Below are 26,957 nucleotides of genomic sequence, written 5' to 3' on the forward strand. Positions count from 1 at the left end.
CTAATCACCTCACTGTCTGCTTTGGAAAAAAAATCAAAAGGTTTGAGTTCTGGTGGGTGTTTCTTTCTTTCTCTATCTCTGCTTTCTGAATTGGAAGTGGGCATGACTAAAAGTAAAGGTTTCCTTCTTGGCAGATTCCGCAGCTTTAGACATTTTTAAGATTTAGCTGCACAGGGTGCTGGGCCACCTTGACTAGGCCATGATTTTTTCAAGAAAGGTTGGACCACAGGATCATTGAGGTCCCTCCCAACCTGGTATTCTATGGTTGTATGGAATCGGTGACAAATGCAACAGTGATATTAAATCCCATTTTCTACTGGCACAATTCAATGATTCCATTAGCCCATTCTCCCACAGAAACAGGAGAGCTCATGGTCTTCTGTTTGCTCACTGTATTCTTTAATTCCTTTTCAGTTCTGACTTTCCAGAACCCCGTGCCCTCTGTTTGCCCAGATCCTACATCCCACATGATCTGGGTCCCTATGTTTGACTTTTCTGTTGGTAATTTATCAGCCCACAAAAAATTCCATGCATTTTATCAGTGGTGGCTTTATATTTGTATCTCCATGCAGATACAGCAACAGACCTGCATCTCATTTTGAAGGAAGAACACAGGATACTCCTTTGCTTTACAATAATTTGCCCCTGGAGCTCCCTTTTGAGCTCTGCCAGTTGAAGAGTTCTTGGTCAGTTCTGTACATACTAAATTTTATTGGTATTCAATACCAAGGCTCACTTTTTGAAGGTCTTTTTTTCCCTCTTCTCCACAGCAACAAAAAACCCTTTCTCTCCCTCCTTCCTCTGTCCCTGTCTTGCTCTTTTCAGCATCTTACAGACACTATTTGCACAGCCCAGATGTCAGCCCTTATCTGCAGAGGAGGCTGTGAAGAGCAGGGCTGGGATGGGAGCAGACAGCAGTGTATTTCAGCATCAGATCCTGAAACTGTATTAAAAGCATATGGGTAATATGAAAAAGGTAATATCCCATCTGTTTTTAATAGGGGACATAGGATTTGATGTTTGGCCATCTTATTGTGTACTCTCTTGATATTGCATAATGTTATTTTTTGATGTTGTGCACTACTGAGGCTTATCCAAGTATAAGTATATTCCATATATGCAAGAAAGAAATTGGATTTGTCTAAGACTTACCTTCTGAAATTAATACCACATCCTCTCCCATTTACTGCTGACCCATGGACCATCCTGATGTCTAGCAGTGATACAAATTCTGTTCACATGCTTAACTTTTCTAGTAGACCCTGTGTGGTTTGTGGTGGAAAAGCAGCCAGAAGGAGGACAAGGGTCGGTGACTGTAGGAATCTTTGTTTTGTTGTTTTGGTTTTGGTTTGTTGGTTTCAGCTGTAGGTGGTTTTTTTGTTTGTTTGGGGTTTTGGTTTTTTTAGGGGGCAGGATTTTATTTTTGTTTTCTTTTGGATTGGGTGGGTTGTTTAGTTTTGTTTTGTTTTGCTTTGCTTTGCTCTTGTGCTTTTGGTTTTGGGGTTTTGCTGGTTTTATCGTGGTGCTGCATTAAGCCCAATGAGGAATTATTAAGTTAAGATCAGATCATAAATCAGGGCCAATTCTGAAGATATACTGTATTTTGGATCAGCTGAACCAACATCACTGTTATGAGTGGGGCTGTTTGTGTTACACTGCAAAATGGGACAGCAGAAAAATAATGTGGGAAATTTTACAGCAGGTGCTGAGGCCCTGGCACAGGTTTCCCAGAGAAGATGAGGCTGCCCCTGGATCCCTGGCTGTATTCTAGGCCAGGCTGGATGGGGCTTGGAGCAGCCTGGGATGGTGGAAGGTGTCCCTGCCCATGGAAGGGGGTGGAACTGGATCATCTTTAAGATCCCTTCTAGCCCAAAGCACTCCATGATTTACATGATCCCAAGAGACCATTTTAAGGAGGGAAGCACCATCTTCTGTGTGCCAGCAAGGAAACCTCGAGGCTGCCTTTTTTCAGGCAGAAATGACATCTCCACACTGGGAACTGCTCTCCCAGCTGTGTTTTGTCTTCCTGTCTGTGCACACTCTGTGAAAAGATTCCGAGCAGCAAGGACCAGGAGAGTTCCCTAGGATGGAGGCTGTTTTACTACAGACACAAGAGCAGTGCTAGCCTAAAGCCTTGGATTCACTTTCCCAATTATGGGAAGCCCTGGGATCTTTATTGAAGAGAACACTCACATCACCAGATCATAGGTCTGGCTCAGAACTCACCCACCCTCAGCTGCTTGGGCTCCTCTGCACTGTTATTTATTGCTCCCCATCAGTCATAGCTTTTCTGGAATTACTCATGGCTGACATTTCCGATGCAATAAAGCCACAGATAACCTGTGAAATGAAATCAGGGTTTTCCTGTTGGGACATGTACTGTCCCCAGTGTCTATCCGTCTCCATTTAAGCAGCACATGCTGGCACAGGCACAGATAATGGGGCTGGGATTACAAGTCAGACAAAGTATTCCAGTTTATTTTTCTGTGGGAGGAAAAGAGGAATATTTTCACAGCTGAGTCATGCAAAACCCAGTTGGACCATCAGAAATACACAGAACCTGCACTCCTGCCAGGCCCATCTCCTTGGGCTTTCAGAGCAGTGAATTGTCCTGCATCACTATCATTCTCAAAGACTCTCTGAAAGGAGGTTGGAGCCAGGAGAGGGTTGGTCTCTTCTCCCACGTAACAAGTAACAGGATAAGAGAAAAGCTTTCTCCTTCAAGTTGCACCAGGGGAGGTTTATGTTGGATATTAGGGAAAAAAAATCTTTCACTAAATGAGTGGTCAGGCATTGGGACAGGCTGCCCAGGGCAGGGATGGAGTCACCACCCCTGGAAGTGTTCAAGAGGTGAATGAATGGGACATCTGGGGACATGGTTTGGAGGTGAACACAGTGATGCTGGGTTAATGGCTGGACTAAATAGTATTAGGGATTTAGAGGTATTTCCCAACCTTAATGATTTTATGGTTTTGTAACACAACAACAACTACAAAGAGATCTTTAATCAGCACAGTCTGGAGGCTTATTTGCAGCCAGGACAGTGAGGCTGAAGGGGAGCCTTGGAAACCCTGCTGGGGTAAGGTATGAGTCAGTAGGTCCGTATATCACACTGCCAAGCCTTTAAAAAATATGGCTTGTCTGTTATGATTTGGAGTTCTTTTATACATGATTTTAATTTAACTCCTTTGTTAGGGTCACTTCAAGCATGGCTCATTAATTTGTCAAGAGAAGACAGAGGTGATTGCTGTGACTGCTTTAGTCTTGCACAGCTGGAGAGTCAGAGATGTCTATCACACAGTTTATCTTCCAGTAAAATGCCTGTGTGTAATAGATACTGTGATGTATTTACAGATAGAAATCCCTGGTTTTCAAAATCTTCCTAATATCAATATAAATAGGAAAGAACAAGAAGCACAATGATAAATATATTGTGCGTCTTTGTGCAGGTACCTTTATACAAAATCAGAAATGTAATTCTGGGCAGTTGTCCAGAAGCCATTTAGTCCCTATCCCCACTCTACTTCAGGGTGCTTTGTTCCTTATTAATTGACCTTTAACTGAACACAAACTGAAATTTTTTTTTTGTTTAGAGTTATGTTTGAGGTAGGATATGAAAATGGTGCTTGTGCAGGAAATTTGAGGCTCACAGCAAGGAATAAAAGGGAAGCAAATTATCAAGGAATGGCTCATTCCAACAGCAATTCCCATGCAGAGCACTAAATGAGATATTGCAACTAATTCCCTGTGTCACATGGCACATATGCAGGCAGCAGGGGTGGAGTTCAAACTAGATGAATTCTGACCCCTCCTAACCCCAAAGTTCTTGGATTTGGTAACTTTTGTGAAGATTTCAGGCAGGCTGCTCTGTGGAATTGCACAGGATTTTATAAAAAAAGACTTGACAGCTCTTTTCCTGCATAAGTATACAAGTTTTTCCTCCAGTGAGCAGGCAAAGGCAGGATGCTAAAATTCTCCATGTCAAGAACTGCAGATATTGCAGCACCTGAGGTTATTTCAAAGTTTTATTTGCTACACTCCTCAAGTGAAGGTGTGGAAGTGATGATACTCAGGAGCTTAAAGTAAGCTTAAAATCTCCTTTAATTTAAATTTATTTAATTTTAAATTAGATTTACACAGGGTTAGATTCAGGTTAGATATTCAGTGTAGGGGGCATATTCTTATGTAGAATATGCCAGTCACAGCCAATGTACAAAAAAGGACAAATTCAGTTCAAGTAAGTAAAAGGAAGGACATTTAAGATGATCATGGAAACTGAGTTTATTTTAAGAAATAAGGAAGAGAATCATAAAACCATTTAGTAAAGAGTTTGTTTAACTTGGCAAAGCAAATCTGAAAGATATCATTCTATCTGTGAAAATATGTTGCAAGAGTAAATAATAGTGAGGAATCTCTTGATAGTAATGGACAATGACAGCACAGGAACAAAAGCATATAAGGCATTGAGAGGTAAATTTGCATTTAAAAATAGAAGCAGGTTCCTCCTCAGATAATAAACTGGAATAGCCTTGCAATAGAACTGGAAAGAGAACATTTCACATTTCCATTCAAGACTATTTTCTATATTTTTTTCCACACATGGGCAAAATTATATTATTAATTTTATTTATTTATTTTTAAAATTTATTTACTTAGTAGTTTGGGGATAGTTGAGGTGGCCAACATCTCTTTTACAGTCTACCTAAAAAGGTAGGAAATTCCACATGAAAAACCTAGAAGGTTTTCCATCAGAGGAAATTCTGGTTCTGTAATGGTTCTTTATGGGCGTGATGGGATAAGGAATAACATGAGTATGAAGTGGAGGTTAAAACTTGAACGAAAAGTGTTATGTCAAATAAAACTGCCTGATCAAAAGTTGTGCTTTTGGAATCAGGATGAAATTTTTATTGTCAATTCATAATTCTTTTCCTAGTGGGAAACTTTGTTGTGGGATGAGCCAGAAGAGGTGGGTGGTCATTGGGACCTTCGAGACTCAGACACATCTTCCCACTGTGAAGGTGGTGACAATAGATGTAAAAAGAGTTTATGTGAAGGGATTCTGTGTCAATAGAATATTTATCTGTCTGAACAATAGTGGAATTTTAGTTTGTTACAAATCTATTGCTTCTGGTAGAATTGAAATTGGGCATCAAAACTGAATTGTCAGTGTAAAGAAGGCCCAGTCAATCAGGGATGATGATGCTACAAAAAGTCTTTAATTATGGAGAGATTAGGCCCCAGATCTACTGGTTTAATTTTTTTTTTCCTTCATATTTAAATCAAGGAAGAAAAACTAAGGAGGCATCTTTTGACCTGAGTCCATGGTCAATAGAGTAATTGAACTGCAGCTTAAGGGTAAATGTTTTTCATTCAGACTCTTCCAAACAAGCACAAAATATGATGTGTGTCCATAAGACTGTTTGGTTTTGAAGGGGAAAATACCAAAAGCAGCCCTTCGTATATGAGCCTTGTGCGAAGCCAGCATTTCCCTTGCAAGTTTTCCAACAAATCTCCAAACTACCTTCCATGGATCTTCACATTGCCTGTCCAATAATAGTAGATAAATCCAATAGCAGTTTTTCACCACTGCTCTGCTGGGCAGGATCCCTTCTGACAGTGTAGGATTAAGAGGGTCTATCACCAAGACACATTTCACCTCTAAGCCTTAAATTTCAAACTAAATTTCTGTTAGTATCTAGTGTACATGTTGAACGTATCCACTAATTTGTCATTCCCCTCAAAGGTGGCAGGTGTGAATTGCGAGATTCAGGCAATTAGGAGTCCTACCCCCCACATAGCTTCGGTTGCTTGCTCTGACAATGGCCTTCCAAAACTCAGCTGGCTCCTCTGCAGGAAAGGAGCAGGAGGCAGGAAAGGTGAAAGGAGAGCAGGGGAAAGCAGAGGAAGAGGAAGGTGGAGAGGGTAGAAGAGATTTGGGAAAAGGAGAACAAGACTTTGCATCTATGGGAAGAAGGAGAAATAAATTGCCACATATCTCCCACACCAGTCTTGGTCTTTGAAACGGAAGGGTTTGTGTTAATACATCTCAGTTAAAAATGAAGAGGATCAGTTCAAGGGAAGCTATTCCCTATTTCATTGCTCCCTCAGAAGTTAACGTTATCCAGATAGATGCAGGAGATCCAGCAGTGTCCCTGCCATGCTTCTCAAGCACTGTAAAGAGATCTGACCCCAGCACTGGTACCTCAGTGCTGTCAAACAAAACCCGCCTTGCTCGTGTCACACACGAATTTATTTCCTCTCCTAACAACTAACGGGACCTGTGACATAAGCAATGATTTACACAACACAGGCTCCAGCAGAGAGGAGCTGCTGGCCACGTCTCCAAGGGACCAATCCTGTCCCCACTCCTCCTTATTTAACATATGAGTGGTGTCACCTCTATCAGCAGAGCTTGTCTGCTGTGACATTCGAGTGAGTGACGGCCGTGTCAGCTCCCAGGCCAGCCAGCTCTGCTGTCGCACTGCGCTCTTGGCCTCCGCTGCTCGTCTGGTGGCAAAGGGGGGAAAAATTCTTCCACATGTTTTGTTAGCAGGAATCTGGTGAGCAAAGGGTTAAATGGCTTGGGGTGCTGGGTGTTTGTGGGGTAGTGTGCGTGTGTATATATGTATGTGAGAGTGTGTGTGTGTATATGTATTTTAAAAAAATTACATATATAGATACAGATATATATATATATATATATGTGTGTACATACACAGGCACCTTGGTTTGGCTGTAGGACCTCGTGCCCGCAGGCCACAGTCACATTATCATCTGGAAATTGGATAACGACAGCACAATGACAAATCCAGGTTGCCTGCAATAAGGTGCTAATCCCTTTGCTTTAATATCGGAGCAGCGTGTAATGATGTTTGGACATCACTCCAGTTTACTGACGACCCCACTGGGGCCGGCAATAGAAGCGTACAACTGTCTAACAAGCCATCAGGTGACCGCCGTCGTCAAAGCAACGGGGGATGCAATCTAATCTTCCCTCCATCCCTTCCAGCTCCCAATAAGGACCAGATTATAGAAGTGGCCCATCAATGCTTGGTAACTCGAATCAATTAACGTTAATTCGCACAATGCTATGATGTATTGTGATCACTTTCATTTCGGAGAAGGGGGAAGAAATTGCTATAATTCACCTAAAATGAGGTTGTCTATGGTGCTGAGGTATTAATTGGGTGTCCATATTAAATGGAAAAGGAGCACGGTAGTGAAGGAAAAGTGGATGAGTGACTCTCTTGGCTGCTATTGACCTATCAGAAGAAGACAGTGCCCTTTTCCTTTGCTTTTATCTATTACAGTTTTCCCTATTGCGTGTCAAGTTGATGTATTATAAAAAATTCATTTGGTGACCTTCCACCCCCCTAGCAGATTAAACAATTTCACTGGGATGGCATCATTAACAGGGCCTTGCATTTAATGATGATTTCTCTAAAAGGCCACGGAGATTCGATTTTAAGCTAACAGATTTATTGCACTATTATAACATATCGTAAAAAACTGTACCACCTACGGTCTGGTTTTAGGATAGAAACTGTTTAAGAGTTTATGTGGAGCTTAAAGTGGTATTACCTTGGGATACGCAGCACGGCAAAGCTCTGACCTCCGGCGGGATGCTGTTTACTTTTAATAAAAGACATTTCTCTGACAGTAAACTTGGGGACTGCGCTATGGAGGAGGCCTGGCTTAGCTCCTTGCCACTGGCTCTGTAAACAGGGGCATTTCCACCGATCTACAGCTATTAATGGAAGTCACTAATGAATCTGGAGGATGTTTCTCTCCTATCTGATGCATCTGCTCTGTCTCTCTCCTTCTAAAGGCTTCTGGTGATCCCACATCTAAACCCTTCATCAGATTCATTCTTCTAATGAAAGAAGGGCCTAGAGGGGGAGTCATAAGAGGAGAGGCTGAGGTCACTTGGTTTGCTCAGCCTGGGGAAGAGGAGACTGAGGGGAGACCTCATTGCAGTTACAATTTCCTCATGAGGGGAAGAAGAGGGCCTGCACTGATCTCTGCTTTGAGGTGACCAGTGACAGGACCTGAGGGAATGACATGAAAATGTGCCATAAGATGTCTAGGTTGGATGTGAGGAAAAGTTTCTTCACCCAGAGGGTGTCTGGGCACTGAACAGGCTCCTCAGGGCAGTGGTCACAGCACCAAACCTGGCAGAGTTCAAAAGTGCTTGGACAATGCTCTCAGGCACAGGATGGGATTGTTGGATCTGTCCTGTGCAGAGCCAGGAGCTGGGCTCCATGAATCTTGTTGATTTCTTTCTATAATATGGGAAAATATGGGAACTGGTGGAAATAAAAGTCATCTTTCAAATATCTTTTTTTGCTTAAAATAGGTATGACCTCAGACTCCTCATTGTTTTCTGACGCTTATGTTGCTCTTCCCTGTCTGTATTAATTAGTAAAAAGATCTGCAGGGGGTGACAAAGCTCCAACAGTGCACCTGAGAGGGCAGAGGTCTGGCTTATTTCATCATCCCATGACATCAGAATCCATTCTCACCCAAAAACTCTGAGTTCCTCACAATCTTCCCAGTGAATATGTACCTACTTTGCTTGCCACAAGTCCTCAGCTTGTCTATGCCCTGTCCTTGCTGAACCTCCCTTTCTTGAATCCCTTGCAGTCACCAGCAATCCCCACCTTTTCAACAACAAAGAAAAATGTCTCTTTGGCTGTATCATGATTCATTTAGTCATATTATTCCCTAAATTCTTCCCAATTTCCTTCCCCTTCCAAGGATACATTGATTTTACAGCACATTGCAGACATACCAGACAACTGTTCAATTAATTTCAATGTCTATTAGGAAATTAAATATGCCAGGGGCTGTTCTTTGGCACCAAGGCCAGCTGACATATTTCAGCATGGCCTCATCCAAACTTCCAAGTGAAAATATTTTCTGACTGTACTAGCTCCCAGACCATTTGGGAGTTGTTCTGGACTTTGCCATTGGACCTGAACCACAGCTTAAGAGAGACTGACAGTTTAATTGTAGAGGTGATCAGGTGTCAGTGCCAAGGCTTTTTTTTGGCATAACTTGGTTTTCTAGTAGACACATTGACTTTAATGGACCCTTGACCCAGGCTCTCATCCTGATCTCCTTCCCCTTGAAGTCAATTGATAATAGTACTTCTTCTTCTTCTTCTTCTTCTTCTTCTTCTTCTTCTTCTTCTTCTTCTTCTTCTTCTTCTTCTTCTTCTTCTTCTTCTTCTTCTTCTTCTTCTTCTTGTCTTCTTCTTCTTCCCACTACTATTATTGTTGTAGATATTATCATGATGATGTAACTATACTAACAATAATATTACTATATTACATTGGATTAAATATCAGGAAGAAATTCCTCCATGTGAGGGTGATGAGGCCCAGGCACAGGTTGCCCATAGAAGCTGTGGCTGCCTCTGGATCCCTGGAAGTGTTCAAGATCAGGTTGGACAGGGCTTGGAGTAACTTAGGATAATTGAAGGTGTCCCTCCCCATGGCAGGGGGTTGGAGCAAGATGATCCTTGAGGTTCTTTCCAACCCAAATAATTCCTATGATTTTATATTTTATTATCACAGTCATTATTACAATTGTAAATAAAATGACAAGTTCTCCTTGATTACAGGGATACTTCATTTCCTCTGCCCCAAATCTCTCCACCAAGTTTCTCAATTAATCCATGATACCTGCAGCAGACCCTCCAGTTTCTGCCCTCAAACCTCCCTGCTGCTAAAGGACAAGCACTTGCTCTCCTGTGGAGCCTCAGCCTGTTCAGCAGCACTGATGGTGACAGGATCAGGGATGCCTGGTGTCCCTGCTGACTGAGGCATCCCCAGCCTGCTGTGCCCACATCTAGAAGAACTGCAGGGCACTGAGCATCAGAGCTGCTCCCTGCCAGCAGGAAATTGCCAGCCAGGCTGCTCCTGCCCAGCAGGAGATTCCAGAGCAGTGGCAAACAGCGCATTCTTCATGGCTACAGGGTGAAGGCAAAGGCAGGGCTTGCTCTGGTCCTTGCTGGGCTGCAAGCACTCATCTACCTCCACCTCCCTGGGACAAACCTGTGCCAGGAAAGGCCTATTCTCCTTCCAGTATGAATCAGCAGGGGAGCAGCAGGATGCTCCTTTCTCCTCCTCCACACTGACATAATTTTAAGGAATATAACTTGCTGTGTGCAGGGTTGTGCCCTAAGGTAGGGCCTCCCTCACAGCACGAGTCAGGTTGGACCATGTGGGATATAAACACCACATTCCATGCTGTGCTAACCAAGTTCAAATTACCCACAGACATTCATTTTTACACTTCCATTTTAAGTATCCATGTCTAGTTTTGCTTCATTCTGTTTTCTTCACTGTTACTTTACCAGAGAGTGAAAGAACAAGGAGGAATGGTTCTAAATTAAAAGAGGAGAGATTTGATGAGTTGTTAAGAAGAAATTTTTTACTGTGAGGGTTGTACAGGTTGCCCAGAGAAGCTGTGGCTGCCCCATCCCTGGAAGTGTCCCAGGTCAGGCTGGATGGGGCTTGGAACCTCTAGTAGTGGAAGGTGTCCCTGCCCACTGTCCCAGGGGGTGGAACTGGATAATCTTCAAGGTCCCTTCTAATCCAAATTTTCTGTGATTCTATGACTCTATGACTCCATGATTTTATGATTTTATGACTCTATTCACCCTAGGGAGTGAGAACTACTTCCTAGATCCAAATTTTGCAGCAGCCTTCCTCTACACACAGTTTTAGAATGTAGAGACTGGGGTGTGAATTCAGGGCATTTTTCTTATTTGTTAAAGAAGCTGAGGAGAGAAAAAACAAATTGGGCCTTACAGAAACAATGCCAAGACTCACCTAAACCTCTCTGTGCTCAAATGGAGCCAGGGAGCTCACAGAAAACTGCAGCTCTTTAGCTTGAAAACAGGAATGACTTGGTGTGCTGTGTGTGACTTGGTGTTTGGTCACACAGTTGAATGCACATTTTTGGAAGAAGGTGGATAACAGCCCCTTATTGATGCCCCTGACATAAATTTCAAACCTAACATCGCCTTTGAGACTTTCCCACCGACAAAAATACAAGATAAAGAACCAAGATAAGAACTAAAACTTCAATCCTTGAGCTACCTTTCAAGTATGCACATATCCTTAAAACCTTAGTTGATCTTTCCAGCAGCTGTAGTTCAGACCAGTATTTTCCATCAGCTCAGTAGGAACAGTTTCTCATTTGTAATACAGAGTAATACTCTGAAGAGACATCCACAACCATCAAAACTAGAAAAAAAGCGTAAAAAGCAAAGGAAACTTAAGCTCCATATATCTTGTGTTTGTAAACACCTTTAAGCAAACACTAGAGATCAATGAATAGCTTTTCTTCTTTCATTTCAAGACAATACCAAACCCCCAGCCACTTTGTTGCAATTGCAGATTAGAGCTTTTTATAAATATATAAATTATATATATATATATGAGATACTAAATGGCACAAAGCACTGGGAGAGGGAATGAAATGATCCAGGCTCAGAATGAAGTGTTGATTCTTTATTCAAATGCAAAAGCACTCTCCTGGGATGTTCTAATTTAAATTTCAGGCTTGGGAAAACCAATGTCTTTCAAGGGGGTGTCTGTAACTGCTTTATTTCAGTCTGCAGACTTTGCAGATTGGGAAGGTGATGGCAGGAAAAGGAAATGCAGCAAAGCCCTGTAATTGGTGTGTTTGTGTAGAGGAACCAAGACTTTGTTCTTAGAGGAGCTCAAACGTCAGTGAAAATCTTTCTGCAGGACAGGGAGCATTTGCAGGCTCCACTGCTCTCAGTGCACTTCAATGATGACTTTGGGGCTAAGGCATTGGGTTCATGAATCCATAAAATCCCTGTCTCTGCCACATACTTCCAACATGACAGCAGGGACATAAATGACTTTGTTAATTTCTCACTTTTCCATCTGTAAACTGGGGATTGAAACAAAAGTATTTTTTCATACTTTGGTGCTGATTTCTGCTTGGAAGTCAGAACTCTTTCCTGTTTCCATGCATGCTGCTCTCACCCAAGGAATCAAAGGGTTATGATATGGTAAATATCATAGTAGGCAAGCATAAAATAGATAGAAAACAGGAACAGAAATAACATCTAGAACTTTATTTCTGATTTTCCTTTTCTTTTTTTTTTTTTTCCTTTCCCATCTCTTTTTATATGAAAGAAATGGAAGCAGACAACATTCAGAAACATGCTTATACAGGAGACCCTACAGCATCTCTGTTCAGGTGCAGCCTTCCGATGGAGAAATTGAGAAGCAGCTTCCTGTACAGCCAAAAATCATTTTCCTGGACAGAAAGGTAGAATTTGCCTCCCTGTGGATGGAGACTCTATTTAATTCAGTACTATTTTGAAATTTGAGATATTTGGCATGGAGCAGGTTCTGCTCCAGCAAAGGCACCAGAGGAATGGGCAGGGACTGATCCCCAGCAAGTTCCACCTGGACACGATGCAGAACTTCTTTCCTGTGCAGTGCTTGAGCCCTGAACAGAGACCAGAGAGTCTGTGGAGTCTCCCTGTCTGGGGATATTCCAGAAATGTCTGGACACAATCCTGTTCCCTATGGTCTGGGATGGCCCTGCTTGAGCAGGGAGGTTGGACCAGATGAGCCACTGTGGTCCCTTCCAACCTGACCCCTTCTGTGATGTGGCCTCAGCTTGAAAAGTTATGGTGACCTTTGTGACATTTGTAACAGGTGACACATAAATGCAAACTGCCCTCAGACAGGGGGCATATATATATATATATATATATATATATATATACACTACAGTTGTTAAAACCATCAAAGCTTTCTTTGGTCTTGCTGAGGAGACAAGATCTTAATTCTTTTCTTCTGCTCTTCCTCCCAGGGTGAAAGAATTGACAAACTGGGGCCTCCTGCAGAACCCTGGGTTGTATCAGCTCATCTCAAGGATTCCTCTGAGGCTGTGCTGAAAGGTTTGGATGTTTTTTCCTGTGGCAAGGGTTATGGCAAAGCAGCTATGCAAAATGCTGGTGATAATTTTAGGAGTTCTCCCTAAGAAATACTGCAGTTGAAAACCAGTCTTTGGGCTGAAAATAGAAGGTTGCAGTAGGAGTTTGGTGAACTGCCCAGTCATATGCTACAGGAGAAAAAAAAATCTTTTACTTTTTTAAAAGTATTTTTGTGCTCTGGTAGCTTAAAGGAAGCATAACCATAGATGTATCTGGGGTCAAAAATGGAAAGAATGAGGAATTAGAAATCCTAACACCTGATTTTCAATTTACATTAACTGGGGTAATTTCTTTAGGGTCCATGATAACCTTTTTACCCCAGCAAAGAATCTGGCCAAGTACAGACAGAAACAACTGCCTGTAGATTATAATTAACATATTATAATGTGAAAATGTTTTTGGTTTGTTTCTTTGTTTTTTTCATGGGGGATCTAAATGTTTCCCTTCTGTTCCTCATTTATCAAAATACATGAACTCATGGAAGACTCATGAAAACTTGTGAAAAACTCTAAACCTATGAGGATTTCCCTCAAGGTTGTGTGAATATGCTTAGACATAGAACCTTGTTGAAGTCGAGTGCTGAACCAAACACCTGTGGATGGTCATATGCTGCTAGAACTTGGAAATTATAATGATTATAGACTGATTAGTTTAATTTCTAAAATACTTAAATATAAGCAAGAAGCACACACAATGAAAAGTTAGGTTCCCTATTGCAGAGAAAGTATTTTGTTCACAGTAAAGCCATTTGTGTGTTATTTTTGAGTTGAAAAGTTCACATTTAGACAAGATAAGTAGCATTTATGCTGTATATCACAGCTTCTCACCCTTTCAGTCCAGTTAATTAGAAATTCTTCCTATCACAAGATCGTTCCAGGATTACAGGTTAGAAAAATCCTTTGGTGTTTCCTACTGCTTTTCATGCCTTTTCAGGGCATGTTCTTAAATTCCTTAGGTTTAGATTAGCCACAGATTATTGGATTGGGTACTGACTGACACTGAGAGGAAACAAGGAAGGAAACAAGGAAACAAGGAAAGAAGGAAGGAAGGAAACAAGGAAATAAGGAAGGAAACAAGGAAACAAGGAAGGAAGGAAGGAAGGAAGTGGCAGAAAAGGTGGAAGGAAGGGAGAAAGGGAGAAAGGGAGAAAGAAAGAGAAAGAAAGAGAAAGAGAAAGAAAGACAGAGAAAAAGAGAAAGAAAGAGAGAAAGAAAGAAAGAAAGAAAGAAAGAAAGAAAGAAAGAAAGAGAGAAAGAAAGAAAGAAAGAAAGAAAGAAAGAAAGAAAGAAAGAAAGAAAGAAAGAAAGAAAGAAAGAAAGAGAAAAAGAGAAAGAAAGAGAGAAAGAGAGAAAGAAAGAAAGAAAGAAAGAAAGAAAGAAAGAAAGAAAGAAAGAAAGAAAGAAAGAGAAAAAGAGAAAAAAGAGAAAAAGAGAAAAAGAAAGAGAAAGAAAGTCACTGAAGGGAAAGACACTTCACATTCTCTAAAAGATACATGCATCAAATTAATAGTCAATAAACTGCAGCAAAGGAAGAGCAGCACAGTACAGATGTTCTGCATGTAATAGTTTGCTGCAGTTTTCCCTTTGACAAACATCCTTATTGCACTCGTCTTTTGAAGCACATGAAAGCAGCAGTTAATGGAAATGGGTCCCGTCTAGCACACTGAGGCTGCTGCATCTGACAGCAGCCAAAGTGCCTCGTGGAAGGCAGTTTAGCTCCAAATTAGCTGTGCTTCTACGTTAAATACCAGCTTGCCTGAGAGATCTTTGGGAAGACTCCCATATATATCTGTTGTATTCTGAGCTTTGAAGCATATGTGCCTGAGAGCTGAGCTAGTCTCTGTTGAGAAGTACAGTACAGTACTCCAGGCTTCTTCACACACTGGAAATGGCAATTATAAAGTATTTGGACAAGGCCCTCTGTTAAAATCTGCATTACTGTAAGTATGAGAGCCAAGAAAATCTTGGTAGACTATGCAGACACTGTCATAAGGAAGACCATATGAGTGGTAGATGGATGAACCAGGATTAGGCTGGAGCAATAAAAGAAATCTACATTCTCACACCTCCATCAAATCTATTCACAGTATAAATCACTGATTATTTATCTGTCACAGATGAATCTGGAGACTTGTAATGAAATTGGTGGTTTGGTGTGCTAGATATTGTACAGAAAAAGAAAAAAAATCCCATACATGTAGTCAAAACTAACTCGGATATTAACAAATTAAATTGTACCAGAGTCACAGAGAGGAGAAACTTTATCATTTATGATGCTAAATAATTAATATGTGTCATGATTTTGCCTAAGACCCTGTCTTGGGCAATTTCTGGCCATAGTTCATAATTTGCTAATTCACCACATTGTCCAGTATCCTGAACATGAGAATGGCAGAGTAGAAATGTCCTGCCCACATTCAGATTTATGTACCTTCACCAGTGCTGCTTGACTGCAATAAAATGCCAAGCCACCTGCTTCATAAAGCAAATAGCTATGACATGTTGTCTTTCAGCAGGCAAAAGTCTGTGTTTGTGATCACTGGAGCCAGTCCAGCATCCTGAGGAAGTTCTGGCATCTCACCCCCACCTGAACCAACATTTGGAAATTTGTCAGCCTTTAGGATTTCACCCCTTTCACCCCAAGAGTCTGAATGCAGAACAGACCTGGCCAGCATCACTCAAAGGCCAGGCCTTGGCTGGTGCTCAAAGATACACACAATAAAATGGGGATCCAGTTGCAAAGTAAATTATAACTTTTTAAAAGAGCCTACAGAAATAACAATCATGGCAAGGGCAAATGTTGAGTAAGAATGGATTCCCTGATAGATCACAACAAGAGGTAATGTCATGGAGAAATTCTGTTTTCTGGGTTTCATTTTAATGCTCCCCATGGAGTTTTTCCTGCCAGATTTCCAGCTGGCAGTGTCTCCTGTACTGTCTCAGGGCAGTCACCACAGACATTTTCCATGACCAAATACCTTTCAAAGCATCTGACAGGGCTGGAGAAAAATTCCAAGAGATTTAACAATAGGACAGGAGGGAATATGCCCAAAAGATAAGGTGAAACAAGTCAGAAAAGAATTGAAGATTCAGCTTGTTCCTTAGTTGCAGGGGTTGACTCCTTGAGACCACCCCCTTGGGACACTCTCATTATCACTCTCCTAACCTTGGTGAAGTACTTAGTCACACAAGATATGAGTTAAATTTAAAAATGGACATTTGGAACTTCCTGGTGCATCTCTGTAACTCCTGTTACCTTTGTTTGATCCCTTTAACTGCTGCATTCACATTACACCCCCATAACACACAGAAAATGCCATTTCACAATGAGCTCAAAGAATAAACATTTAGAAGCTGAGGCCCTCCAATCCCTCTGAAATTTGTTTTCTGAGCATCTCTGCTTGAAATTTTCTGGAGTTAGACACAATGTTTATGATTAGGATGGATAATGAATTTAGGCTTTCTGAAGTCCCTTAAAGTCATGAGGACTCCCTGAGTTCCTTAAGTGGCACTTACCTGGTTGCTGTTAATTGCAATATGATTTTTTCTGACTCTCCAGGGCTCACCCAAGTGCAGGTCATAGAGGGATGTGCAACCTTTTCCAATCTGGCTGTCTCCAGCTCAGGAACAAACTGGAGACTTGTGTTCACAGTCACATCACCACCAGGTAAACCCTGTATTCTGTGTATTCTTTGATTTGGTAAAATCAAAGCCCTACAGGTGGCCTGAATTTATTAAAGAAAGGAGTTAAACTTTGTTTGAATGGGTGGAGCTATGCCAAACCTCTAAATAGCCTGAGTTCTGTTCCACATCCAATTTGGCATTCCCCAGGCAGCAGGAGAGCTGGGTGATTCCTCTGCTATTCATGCAAGATCTCCCAAATCTAACGAGCAAGTACAGAGAAACATTGTCAGAAAAAGGTGCCTCTTTCTCCCTGGGCTCCTTTGCATGTATCCTAAGAAATCAGAAACTTAAAACCAGTTAAGTTGCCTGAGCAAACTTTTTCCTGTAAATTGCTACCTCTCATTCCCTCCTTTTTTCTCTGTTTATATTCAGAAATTTTCCATCTGTGCTCCTGGCTATTTTCATAGTGCCTTTTCCTGTCTGCTTGCACCTGGTCACCTTTATAGGTGGTTGTGCACATTCAGAGCATGACTCCAGGACTGGGCTCTGCCAGGGCTCTCCTGAGAGCTTGTGGAGATGATGTTTGCACCTTCAGAGGCCCCTGAGCATCTCAGTAAAGAGGAGGCAGGTGTGCTTATGCCTTCTTGGAAATGCCAGCTGAGGGGGACACTGGAGACAAGGCACCCTGTGAAGTCTGCCTTGGAAAATCCTCAAGATGTCTGCACAAGAGAAGCACCTCTGCGACTGTTTGGGGGCCTGAAATGATCTCTAAATCTGTTTCTGAAGGTATAGAGGGGTCAAAGTGCTGGTTTCTTGTCTCAGGATGACCGCTGAGGCAAGAATATGGAGAAGCAGGAACAGGTCTGGCATGCAGTCCAAGGACATATTAAGATATAGATGTTGTAAGACCATGTGTAAAGTCTCTATTATGGTATTGCATCCATCCATCCATCCATCCATCCATCCATCCATCCATCCATCCATCCATCTCTCTTTATATATAGATATATATGCATGGATATCTCTCCAGATAAAAACCATTGTAGAAGATATAGATATATTATCTATCTATCTATCTATCTATCTATCTATCTATCTATCTATCTATCTATCTCTCATGTCTTGCCTCATCCAGAAAAAAAACAGAGGGAACAAGTCCATCTGACTGGTGAAGTGTCCAGGTGGAAGTGGGTAATGAAAAAATCTGAGGAAAAAAAAAATAGAAGTTTGCAAATATTGAGGGTGCCACAAGTGGCTCATACAAATCCAGTGCTTCCCATGGCTTGGCAAAGGGAGAATTGGGGTGAATGGAACACTTAGAAGTGGGCCTTCCAAGGGGAGGATTTTTGTGTATTTTGAGCTGCTAAACACATGCAGCTCCCACTACCTTCTAATCAGTGAGCGCAGATGAAAGTCAGCACCTCACAAGATCTGAATCTTTAGGCTGGAAGCACAGCTTAATGAAATGTGTTTAGAAACCTGTTCCGGGGAAATCCCAAAATCTTTTTTCTGAACAAAGGTCAAACAGAGATCCCTTCTCTGAAATATTTAGCCAGTCAGAGAGTTGCTAAGGTTAAATTAAAGAATCACAGAATGGTTTGGATTGGAAGGGATCTTCAAGATCATCGAATTTCAATTCCCCTGTGTTGGGAAGGGACAATTTTCCATAGACCAGGATGCTCAGAGCTCCATCCAGGCTGACCTTCAACACTTCCAGGGATGGGGCAGCCACAGCTTCACTGAGCAACCTGTGACTGTGCTTAATATCTAATTTAAATTGCCCTCTTTCATCTTAAAGCCATTCCTCCCCATGGAGGATGTTTAGAGGTACAATGTGTACAGGCAGCTGATGCACCTGTGCAGGTATCACCTGTGTAAATCAGATTATTCCACACTTTTAATGTGCATTGCAAAAGTACACACCAAAGGCACAATCCCTTTTTCTCCTTGTAATTGGGAGCCATGCTGGAGACAGCAAAAAGGTTTTTACACTTCCAGATTCTTACTGAAGAGGTTCACTTTAAGGAATTAAACAATCAAATAGTAGGTGTTTGTGCTACATCTTCATGAACCAGTTGCTCTGTGCACCTAGCCTGGCATAATTCACTGTTTGGAGACAGCTCAGGAGGTGCAGCTGATGTCAAATGCAATAATCCCAAATGTTTTAGTGGTAGCTCCTGGGGAGAGCAGACTATTCATAGCCCTACTGCATCATCCTGCTCCTTGTTTTACAGTAATATTCCCTTCACTGATATGGATCCCAATGGGTTTGATACATCCACTTTCCATTTAAACCAACAGCATCCTACTCACAAACTATTAGAGTAGTGCAAAACACCTTTAAACACCTGTCTGTGTTGAGTCCTTGATACCTGAGAGATTTCTTCTCTCAGCTGAAGTTCATATGTGTTTGTACCTGCAGGCAGATTTCTCCCAATTGGAACATGCTTCCCCTTGCTCTGATGCAGCTCAGCTTCGTTCAGGTGGACAACACTGACACAAATATAATTAGTTTCTACTAAAAGTACCTACAGCTACTTACCCTGGACTCCCAGCCTCTATCTTACAGCATTTCTGATTTTTTTAAATGAATTTATGAAAAGAAAAAGGCTTTTAGATTTTTATTAAAAGCAGAACTCAAATAAAAGAAATATCCACCCATCAAAATGTTTAGAATTGTGGGGTTAGGATCAATAATGAGTCAGGTAGCAAGACACATAATGAGTTGATGTGCTAATCCACATCCTTCAAGGTGGTCTACAGAGAGTAGCAGGGCCAGTTTTCCTAAACTCCTGTCCTTGCCCAGCACATCTGCATTCAGAACTTGTTTTGGAAATAATTTAGGGAATCAAAACCTCTCTCTATTTCAAAAGGGCAGTACTAATCCTCTTCCAGTCCTTGCAACTCAGATCTGAGACCCAATGAACTCTTGAACACAGAGACTATGAGCAGTGCCTGGCTTGATTCTGCCATATAGAGAAAACTTTAGAATTTCTGGGTGCAGAGCATTACCCAGAGCTTCTGTCTTTCAAGAGACTAAATATTTACTGTGTAACAGCAGGGACACTGACATTTCTTATTTATAATGCTGATTATCAATGTGGTGAAAAATATTAACAAGTTAATATTTTATTATAAAATATTAACAATTAACAAATTCACTGAGAATTTTCTGCATTATAGATTTAACCTTCATGCTGGGGAATATTTCTGGGTTCCCCCTAACTTCTATTGATATGATTCAGGTATAGCCTGTACAAAAAAAAAAAATCAGTGTTAAGAACTGTCTTATCACAACCAGTTTCTGTTGCAGAAAATGTGCATGTTTCCTGTAGGGGCCTGATCCATCTGGCCTCAAAAGCAGATGCATTGTGAATGTATTTTGTGAGGTTTGTGTCAGTTAGACAAATTTATAGAAGAAATATTAAGTAGTGTTGAATGCAAAGAAGCTGTTTATGCTTCGGAAAGCACTGAAAGCTTGAAACTTAGCTTGTAGAAAAATTGTTACACGTTTGGGTTGTCCCGGTACAATAAATAATTATTGTCCATTAATGTTGGATCTGTCTGGGGATAGATGGATTTATGGTTTGTCCCTGAATGCATCTTTACCAGTGGCATCCCTGTTAAGGAGCTATAGGGTGGTGTTTTAGCATTGAAATTGCTGTCCTTGCTTTTGTAATAAACTGACTGCTTTAAATTCTCAGGGGTGAAGTTCACTGTGCTGTCCCAGCCATTTGCCACCTTCCCTGTGCCCATGAGAGCCAGGGCCAGCATGATCCTCGTTGTCATACTGGGTTCAGCAGCATCTGCATTCACCATTGTTCTTTCATTCTGCTGGTTCAGGAAGAGCAAAAGCCACAGTAAGTTGGAAATATCCACAAAAATTTATACTTGCAGACTCCTTATTTTATTTAACAAATCCCCAGAGTGGCCGCAATGGGTTTCAGACATTAGAACTCAGAAAAAGCTCTGGGATGTTCAGTAATTAGGATATAGTTTGTAGTGTATGCAGAGACAAGATTTGAGCTTCAATAATCAGTGTGGTTCCCTTCCAATTCAGAAAATTTCATGATTCTGTGGTAGTTCAAGGTTATACAGATTTATGCCTATAAAAGGTGTCTGAGTCCAGGCAGATATTACAAAAAGTTTCTTCTTGGAAAGGACTGCCCAGGGCAGTGGTGGAGTCACCATCCCTGTAAGTATTCAAAGGTGTGTGGACACAGCATTTGGTGCTATATATATATAGATATAGATATAGATATAGATATAGATATAGATATAGATATAGATATATAGATATATCCAAGCAATATTCTACTTTATATTCGACAATATGTTCAATTTTTGCTTGAATTAATAAATTCTGCTGAGCAGAGATGCACTGAGGGTGATGTGATTGTGTGTTTCATTGCAGAAATGAGGACTGAACAGCCTCATCTCCCACAGCACAGGACCAAGACACCCAATGAACAAGCACAGCCTCCTGCAGCTCCCACCAAGCCTTGCTTCAATCAAGGACCCAATAAAAGTGGAGTGGCTGTAGCAGGAGGTGAGACTGCAATTCATAAATGATTGGACACCAAAAGAGTCAGTTTATGTCTCTTAACATGTTCAGATGTTCCCTGGGAAGTGATGGAGTCACCATCACTGCAAGTGTTCAAAAAGTGTGTGGGATGTGGCAGCTGGGGAGAGGTTTAATACAGTGGTGCTGCCTTGGTGGTTGGATGCAATGATCTAAGAGGGTTTTTTTCAACTTTTAATGATTCTATGATTTTATAGGTTTGTATAGGACCAATGGCACATTCTCAAAAGGTCTATCTCTTTATTGCCTCCTCCTTTTCTTCCCTGATTTTTCTTCTGTTTGTCATTTCATCTCCTTTAATACAGATGGAGTGAATCCCTAGCTACACTGAAGGCAGCAGCATAATCCCCCTTATGCTCATGCTGTGATCCTTGGGGCATCCTGTGCAGGGACAAGGCCTGGATTTCAGTGATCCTTTTGGGTTCCTTCCCCACAATCCAGGATATTCTATGATTCAATGAGCCCATGATTTCTCCAGGTGTTTTTGGAGGAGGGCAGGCTGTGCTGGTGTCCCCACATGCCTGGAGGAGCTGGGCTCCTCCCTGCCCACTTTTCCAGGTGCTGCAGGTGGACCAAAAGCTCTGGGCAGGTTTGCAGGCTGTGAAGGACTGTGAGTTACACTGGAGGTAAGAAACCCACCCAGAGCTCATTTGCACCATCCTGTGAGTCCAACCAAAGCAGCTCCACTCCCACCCACCCCACTCTGTGTTTCACTTTACTTCCCAGGGTCCTGCCAGGAACAACCCTTCCCGCACACCTCCTCGAGTCTTGTCCTTTCATCATCTCCTGATCAAACCCGACTCCTTCTGAGGTCACAGAAAAGCAGACAGCCCCGGGGGCATGTGGCTGGCAGCACAAAGCACCGGCTTCCCTTTCTGCAAGTGTGAAATGTTCTTACAGTAGTTGAGGGCTTTTTTTTATCTCACCTGCCAACAGCACAGATCTAAGGGCATTCGGGTAACCCTGATGAACCCCCCATTTGCTCTGTTTTGGGAATTTCTTTTTCCTCCTCCTTACCGAAGCCTGTGGATTACATAAGAGGCAGGAAGAGGCGAGCTGGAGTTTTATCTCCTTTTAATTAGTGTCTATCACAAAAGCAGAGGGAGAGAGAGAAGGAGAGAGGAAATTCTGCAGTTTATGTGTTTTGATATTTGCCATACTCTTCCAAAACACAGCATTCAGCTGTGTGCCTTAGGACACATATCTGCTATAAATTCATTTTTTATCTAATTTGTCTGAGATCTAAGCTTCCTGTGGAGGTCTGAGATCAAAGGATCTGATTCTGTCTGATGTTGGCTCTGACACATAATGCGTGCTGACTTAGTTCTGTCTATAAACTCGCAGTGGGAGGCTGCCACTCTCCCTTGGCACCTTTACATAGTGAACTTTCATTTTGGCTGGGGAGGCTGACAGGTACAGCATTGATTGGAGCCGTCGTGTAAATAATTCATGGGAAGAATTTTTTTTTGTCAGAAAAAGGCAATCCAGCCACTTAGAGTCTTTTAGGAATAGTTGCAAGACAAAAAAAGATTCCCCAATATGTTCAAATCTAAACAAGGATAACAATATCTTAAGTGAATTTAATACATATGACTTGGAAACATCTAATGTTTGATTCCCTCCTATTTAAAGAGCTGTTGGTTTTGGAGAGAGAGAGAGAGAAGAAATCAAAGCTGCACTCTTTTTGTTTAGTTTCTGCTTTGTAGCTCTTCCCCTCATAAGAAATGCTGCTTTTCTAACACAATTAAGTGTTCAAGGCCTTCAGTTGTTAATCACCATAGTAAGACTTGCAAAACAGAGATTTTCTCTTTGATGGGTGCTTCTAGAGTGCAAAGTCCAATGGATCAAGGGTCCTGGATGTTGTACCAAAAGGAGCAGCTGAAGATGAAGATGACGGAGAAACCAATATTCACAGTTATGCAGTACAGCAGGGAGAAGGAATCAAGATATTGCCTTGCCCAGCCTTGGTCTAACATGAAAAATCTCCTTAGCTTCTTGCAATTATCTCTGTCTTGAATTGAAGAACTTTTGATGGACTAAGGCACTGTTAACAGAACACACCCGGAGGTGCAGGAACATATTGTTGCTTTTTGCTTTTTGCAATTTATTCTGGTGGTTCAACAGTGCTTGTATCCTCCTACAACTTACATTTCCAGCTTCAATCTTCTGTATTCCTCTGAACCTTTTCAGAATGGTACCTGACTGATTCTTATTCTGAACTCGTTGGATGTCTTCAGCTAGAAATCACTGTGTGTCCCTGAAAATGTAATCCCAGTCTGCAAATTGGGTCTCCCCTTGTGGCTCCTGACTTTCTCACATCAGCTCCTCCTCCTTCCTTTCTACCAGTTTGCCATTATCCCTTTGTTTCAGAAAATTTAATCAGAATCAATTCCAGTTTAAATTCCAAATCGCCAGTGGAAACACTGAATATCTCCCATTTCAGTGGTAGAGTCTGGTACTGCCGCACATCCCTGAGAATTATTTCCCATTTATAATTTCTGCCTGAGCTCTGTTAGCTGGTACTTAATCCATTTAATCATATGCTTTCATGATATTAAATAGTTTGTATTTAATGTTTAAAAATCAGGAATCTCAAGGCAGTACTTCATCCTTGAAACTGCTTCTATCCAGAAAACTTGTAGCCTCCTCCACTGATTAAAACTTGCTTGAAAAATGTTTTTTCCACTGTTGATAATGGCACCTTTGAAGATGAGAGAGTCAATAAATCTCCAGAACTAATATGAAGCTTTGGTATAAGAGATCATGACCTTATTATCTTGTTTATGTGTCTAAAGAGGAAAATTGAACCTGGTGATGTATGTAATTTGTACCTTAAATCAGCCAACTACCTAAAGTTAAAGCCAGCTTAAGAAGGAAAAGTGCTAAACATAACAATATGTCTGACTGCTGAAATTTTGGAAGCAACTTTCTGGTGGGTTTCCAAGAGGTACAACCCTGGAATTTAAATTTATGAGTGTACAAGTTGAAAAAAACAGCAACACCCTTTGACAGAGCCCAAGCATGAAGTTATTGCCAGGGCTGTCAGAGTTCAGGTTGGTCAGGGAGTGTCTGCACAACCTTTCTGAAATATAATTTAATTTTAGGTGTTTTTGTGAGAAGCAGGGGTGGTACTCAATGACCCTTTATGGGTCTCTTCCAATTTGAGATATTCTGTGATTCAGCAAATAGAGTTCCAATTACTGAATTACAGGAAATGCAGAAGAAAATTAATCTGAGAAAAGGTCAGAGCATTCAGCCTGAATGAGACTGAATGTCACAGGCTGGAAAGGGTTAAACTGAAAGAATAAACCTAAAATATCAGAAGTGGTAATTACACATTTTCTGGCATTATTTGTGCTAAGGACCTACAATGTGTGCTGATAAATGGACTAAAAAATCTGATTTTGTCCACTCACACATGACACATTGACCAGGACTAGTTCTGGATTTGGAATTGGTATTAAGGGTTTGGGTGTAGGCTGATGGCATTTTTTTTCATGGGGGGAAGGAGAGGATTGCAAGAAAATTATAAATGTTTTTAGCATCCACATGAAGCTACAAATTAGGCTGCCAATCATGGCACACTCTGGCAGCCCAGAAATTATCTGCTATGTCACTAAAAGTGACCCTGCCTCTGTTATTGACAACCATTTGATAGATAAGGATGATGTAAATGTTTCCACATGAAAAATGTGTAGTGAATATTTACCTTTTCCTTCATTTTTTCTATGTCATTTTTAAAAAACATCATTGCAGGTTACAGGCCCTGCCTTGAGTAGGACTCAAATGTCAGAAATACAAAGTTCTACTCTAAGTTACAGCCTATTTCAGAAAGGGATGATGCATTTTATGGATGTGTAGTACTAAAATATTATCAGTCTTAGCAATACATAGCTTACTAAGAATTTGTATTCTATACAATTGATTATTAAACATTTATTAAAAATTTTCTAAATGTTGGAGATGCTCTAGCAGCTGTTTGTGTATCAATAAGCACAAACCAGCAGGGTTCATTTTTTTTTATTTATTGGTGGAAATAATTAATGGTTATTTGGCTTTGCCAGTTTATTTCTGTCAAACTGAAATGTATGGCCATTGAAACTATTTCTGTAACAGTAACTGCTTTTTAATTAATCATAGAATCATGGAATGGTTTGGGTTGGAAGGGACTTGAATTATCACCTACTTCCTCCCACCCTGGGCAGGCACACCTTCCACTCTGCCAGGTTGTTCCAAGCCCCATCCAAAATTTCCAGGGATGAGGCAGCCACAGCTTCCCTGGGCAACCTGTGTCAGTGGCTTACCACCCCCACAGGGAAGACTTTTTTCCTAATGTCTAACCTGAATCTCTCCTGTTCAATTTAAAACTCTTCCCCCTTGTCCTGTCATTGTCCGCCCATGTAAAATGGAGGGAAGAAAATTTAAAATTTATTGATGTCTTTAACACACAATAAAGGCATAAAAGGATAATATACGTGAAGGTGGGGGTCTCATAATTGTTGTGAGAAACAAACGAGTCTTTTCTCGTAGATATGGAAGGAAGTGGAGCAGTGGGAGCTGCCACAGGACATGCAGAGGAGCTGAACCTGCATCCCTATGAAGCCAAGTCAGCAAGAAAGCCAAGCACTGTCCAGCCCAAGACAAGGGACAGACACACCTTGCCCTCAGCCAGGAAAAGTTCCAGTCACCAACAGCCTCATGGAGCAAGAGCTCCTGGTGCCTCTGAGGAGCTTCAGCAGCCAGCTTCAGTCCCAGGGTGCTCCAGCCAGGAGGAAATGCCCCAACCTTCAGCTGGGTACAGCCAGGAAGGAGAGAGGCCCAACAGGATGCCCCAACCCCAGAATGATGTCAGAGAATGTGTGGCCATGGTGGCAGCAGAGGGGTGAGGCAGGGATGGGAGGGGGTGAACCACTGTGGTCACTTTGGGGATGAGCCTTTTGCCTCTGTGCTCAGAGAAAACCCCAAAGGTATTGGGATGGGCGACCACGTGGCCATGAGGGCAGATGAGACTGCAGCCAACTGTGAGGTTCTTTGATGCTGACCTTTCTTGGCTTCCAAAATGGGCTGGGTGCCTCCAAACTGCCCTTTGAGAACAGCTCTCCTGACTCCTCCAAAACTCGTTTCAGGAGTTGTTTTGGGGAGCATTTATGGGATCAAAAGCAGTCAGGGATCAGCCTAACAACTCAACAGGGTTTCTGACGCTACGATGTTCTAGCATGGATGTAGTCTTAGTGTCTTGAGTATTGCTGGTGAATATCAATATATGTAAATATATATAAACTTCCCATTTCTTCCAGCCATGCCTTTAGTTTCATTCAAAGAACCTTAGTATGTACACAAATATTTTCCCTTTTTTACATTTATTCAACTTCTGTGGCTTGAGTAAGTGCTTCCGTAGTGCTCTACTTAAACCTGTTATGTTTTGTTTTGTTTCTGTTTTTTAGTTTGTTTGCTTGTTTGTTTTTTAGATTAAAGTGTTTTACTGAGTAAAAATTGATGGCATTGTTTTCTGACACCTTTAAATCACTGACTTGTTATGAACACTACTCTTTATGGATGATAATAATAATAATAATGCTGATATTCTTCAGTTGCTCAGGGAATTCCTCTGTGCTTTGCTTTACTGAGCTGGAAGATGAGGAACTTTATTATGCCTTCTCTGTACCATAAAACTCTTGGTTGCAAGGTGTCCTGGTGGCATCAGATAAAATTTATACTCCTTTTCAGAAAAAAAAAAAAAACTACTTAATCAGGAAGATGA

The 26,957-nt window shown here is 41.4% G+C and overlaps 1 protein-coding gene across 1 annotated transcript in view; it reads left to right on the top strand.

The window, feature by feature from the left end:
- The window catches only part of PKHD1 (PKHD1 ciliary IPT domain containing fibrocystin/polyductin), a 237,640-nt gene extending 211,058 nt beyond the window's left edge, over positions 1-26,582 (top strand). Inside the window, exons 60-65 of the mRNA XM_054630011.2 lie at positions 12,180-12,315; positions 12,868-12,955; positions 16,550-16,657; positions 20,319-20,474; positions 21,029-21,163; positions 25,727-26,582. Coding sequence (XP_054485986.2) covers positions 12,180-12,315; positions 12,868-12,955; positions 16,550-16,657; positions 20,319-20,474; positions 21,029-21,163; positions 25,727-26,082 — 979 coding nt within the window. The 3' untranslated portion in view covers positions 26,083-26,582. The remainder of the gene's footprint in view (positions 1-12,179; positions 12,316-12,867; positions 12,956-16,549; positions 16,658-20,318; positions 20,475-21,028; positions 21,164-25,726) is intronic.
- The last annotated feature ends 375 nt before the right edge of the window (positions 26,583-26,957 follow it).

This window comes from Agelaius phoeniceus, chromosome 3 (assembly GCF_051311805.1).
Source record: "Agelaius phoeniceus isolate bAgePho1 chromosome 3, bAgePho1.hap1, whole genome shotgun sequence".
NCBI classification, from domain to species: Eukaryota; Metazoa; Chordata; class Aves; order Passeriformes; family Icteridae; genus Agelaius; species Agelaius phoeniceus.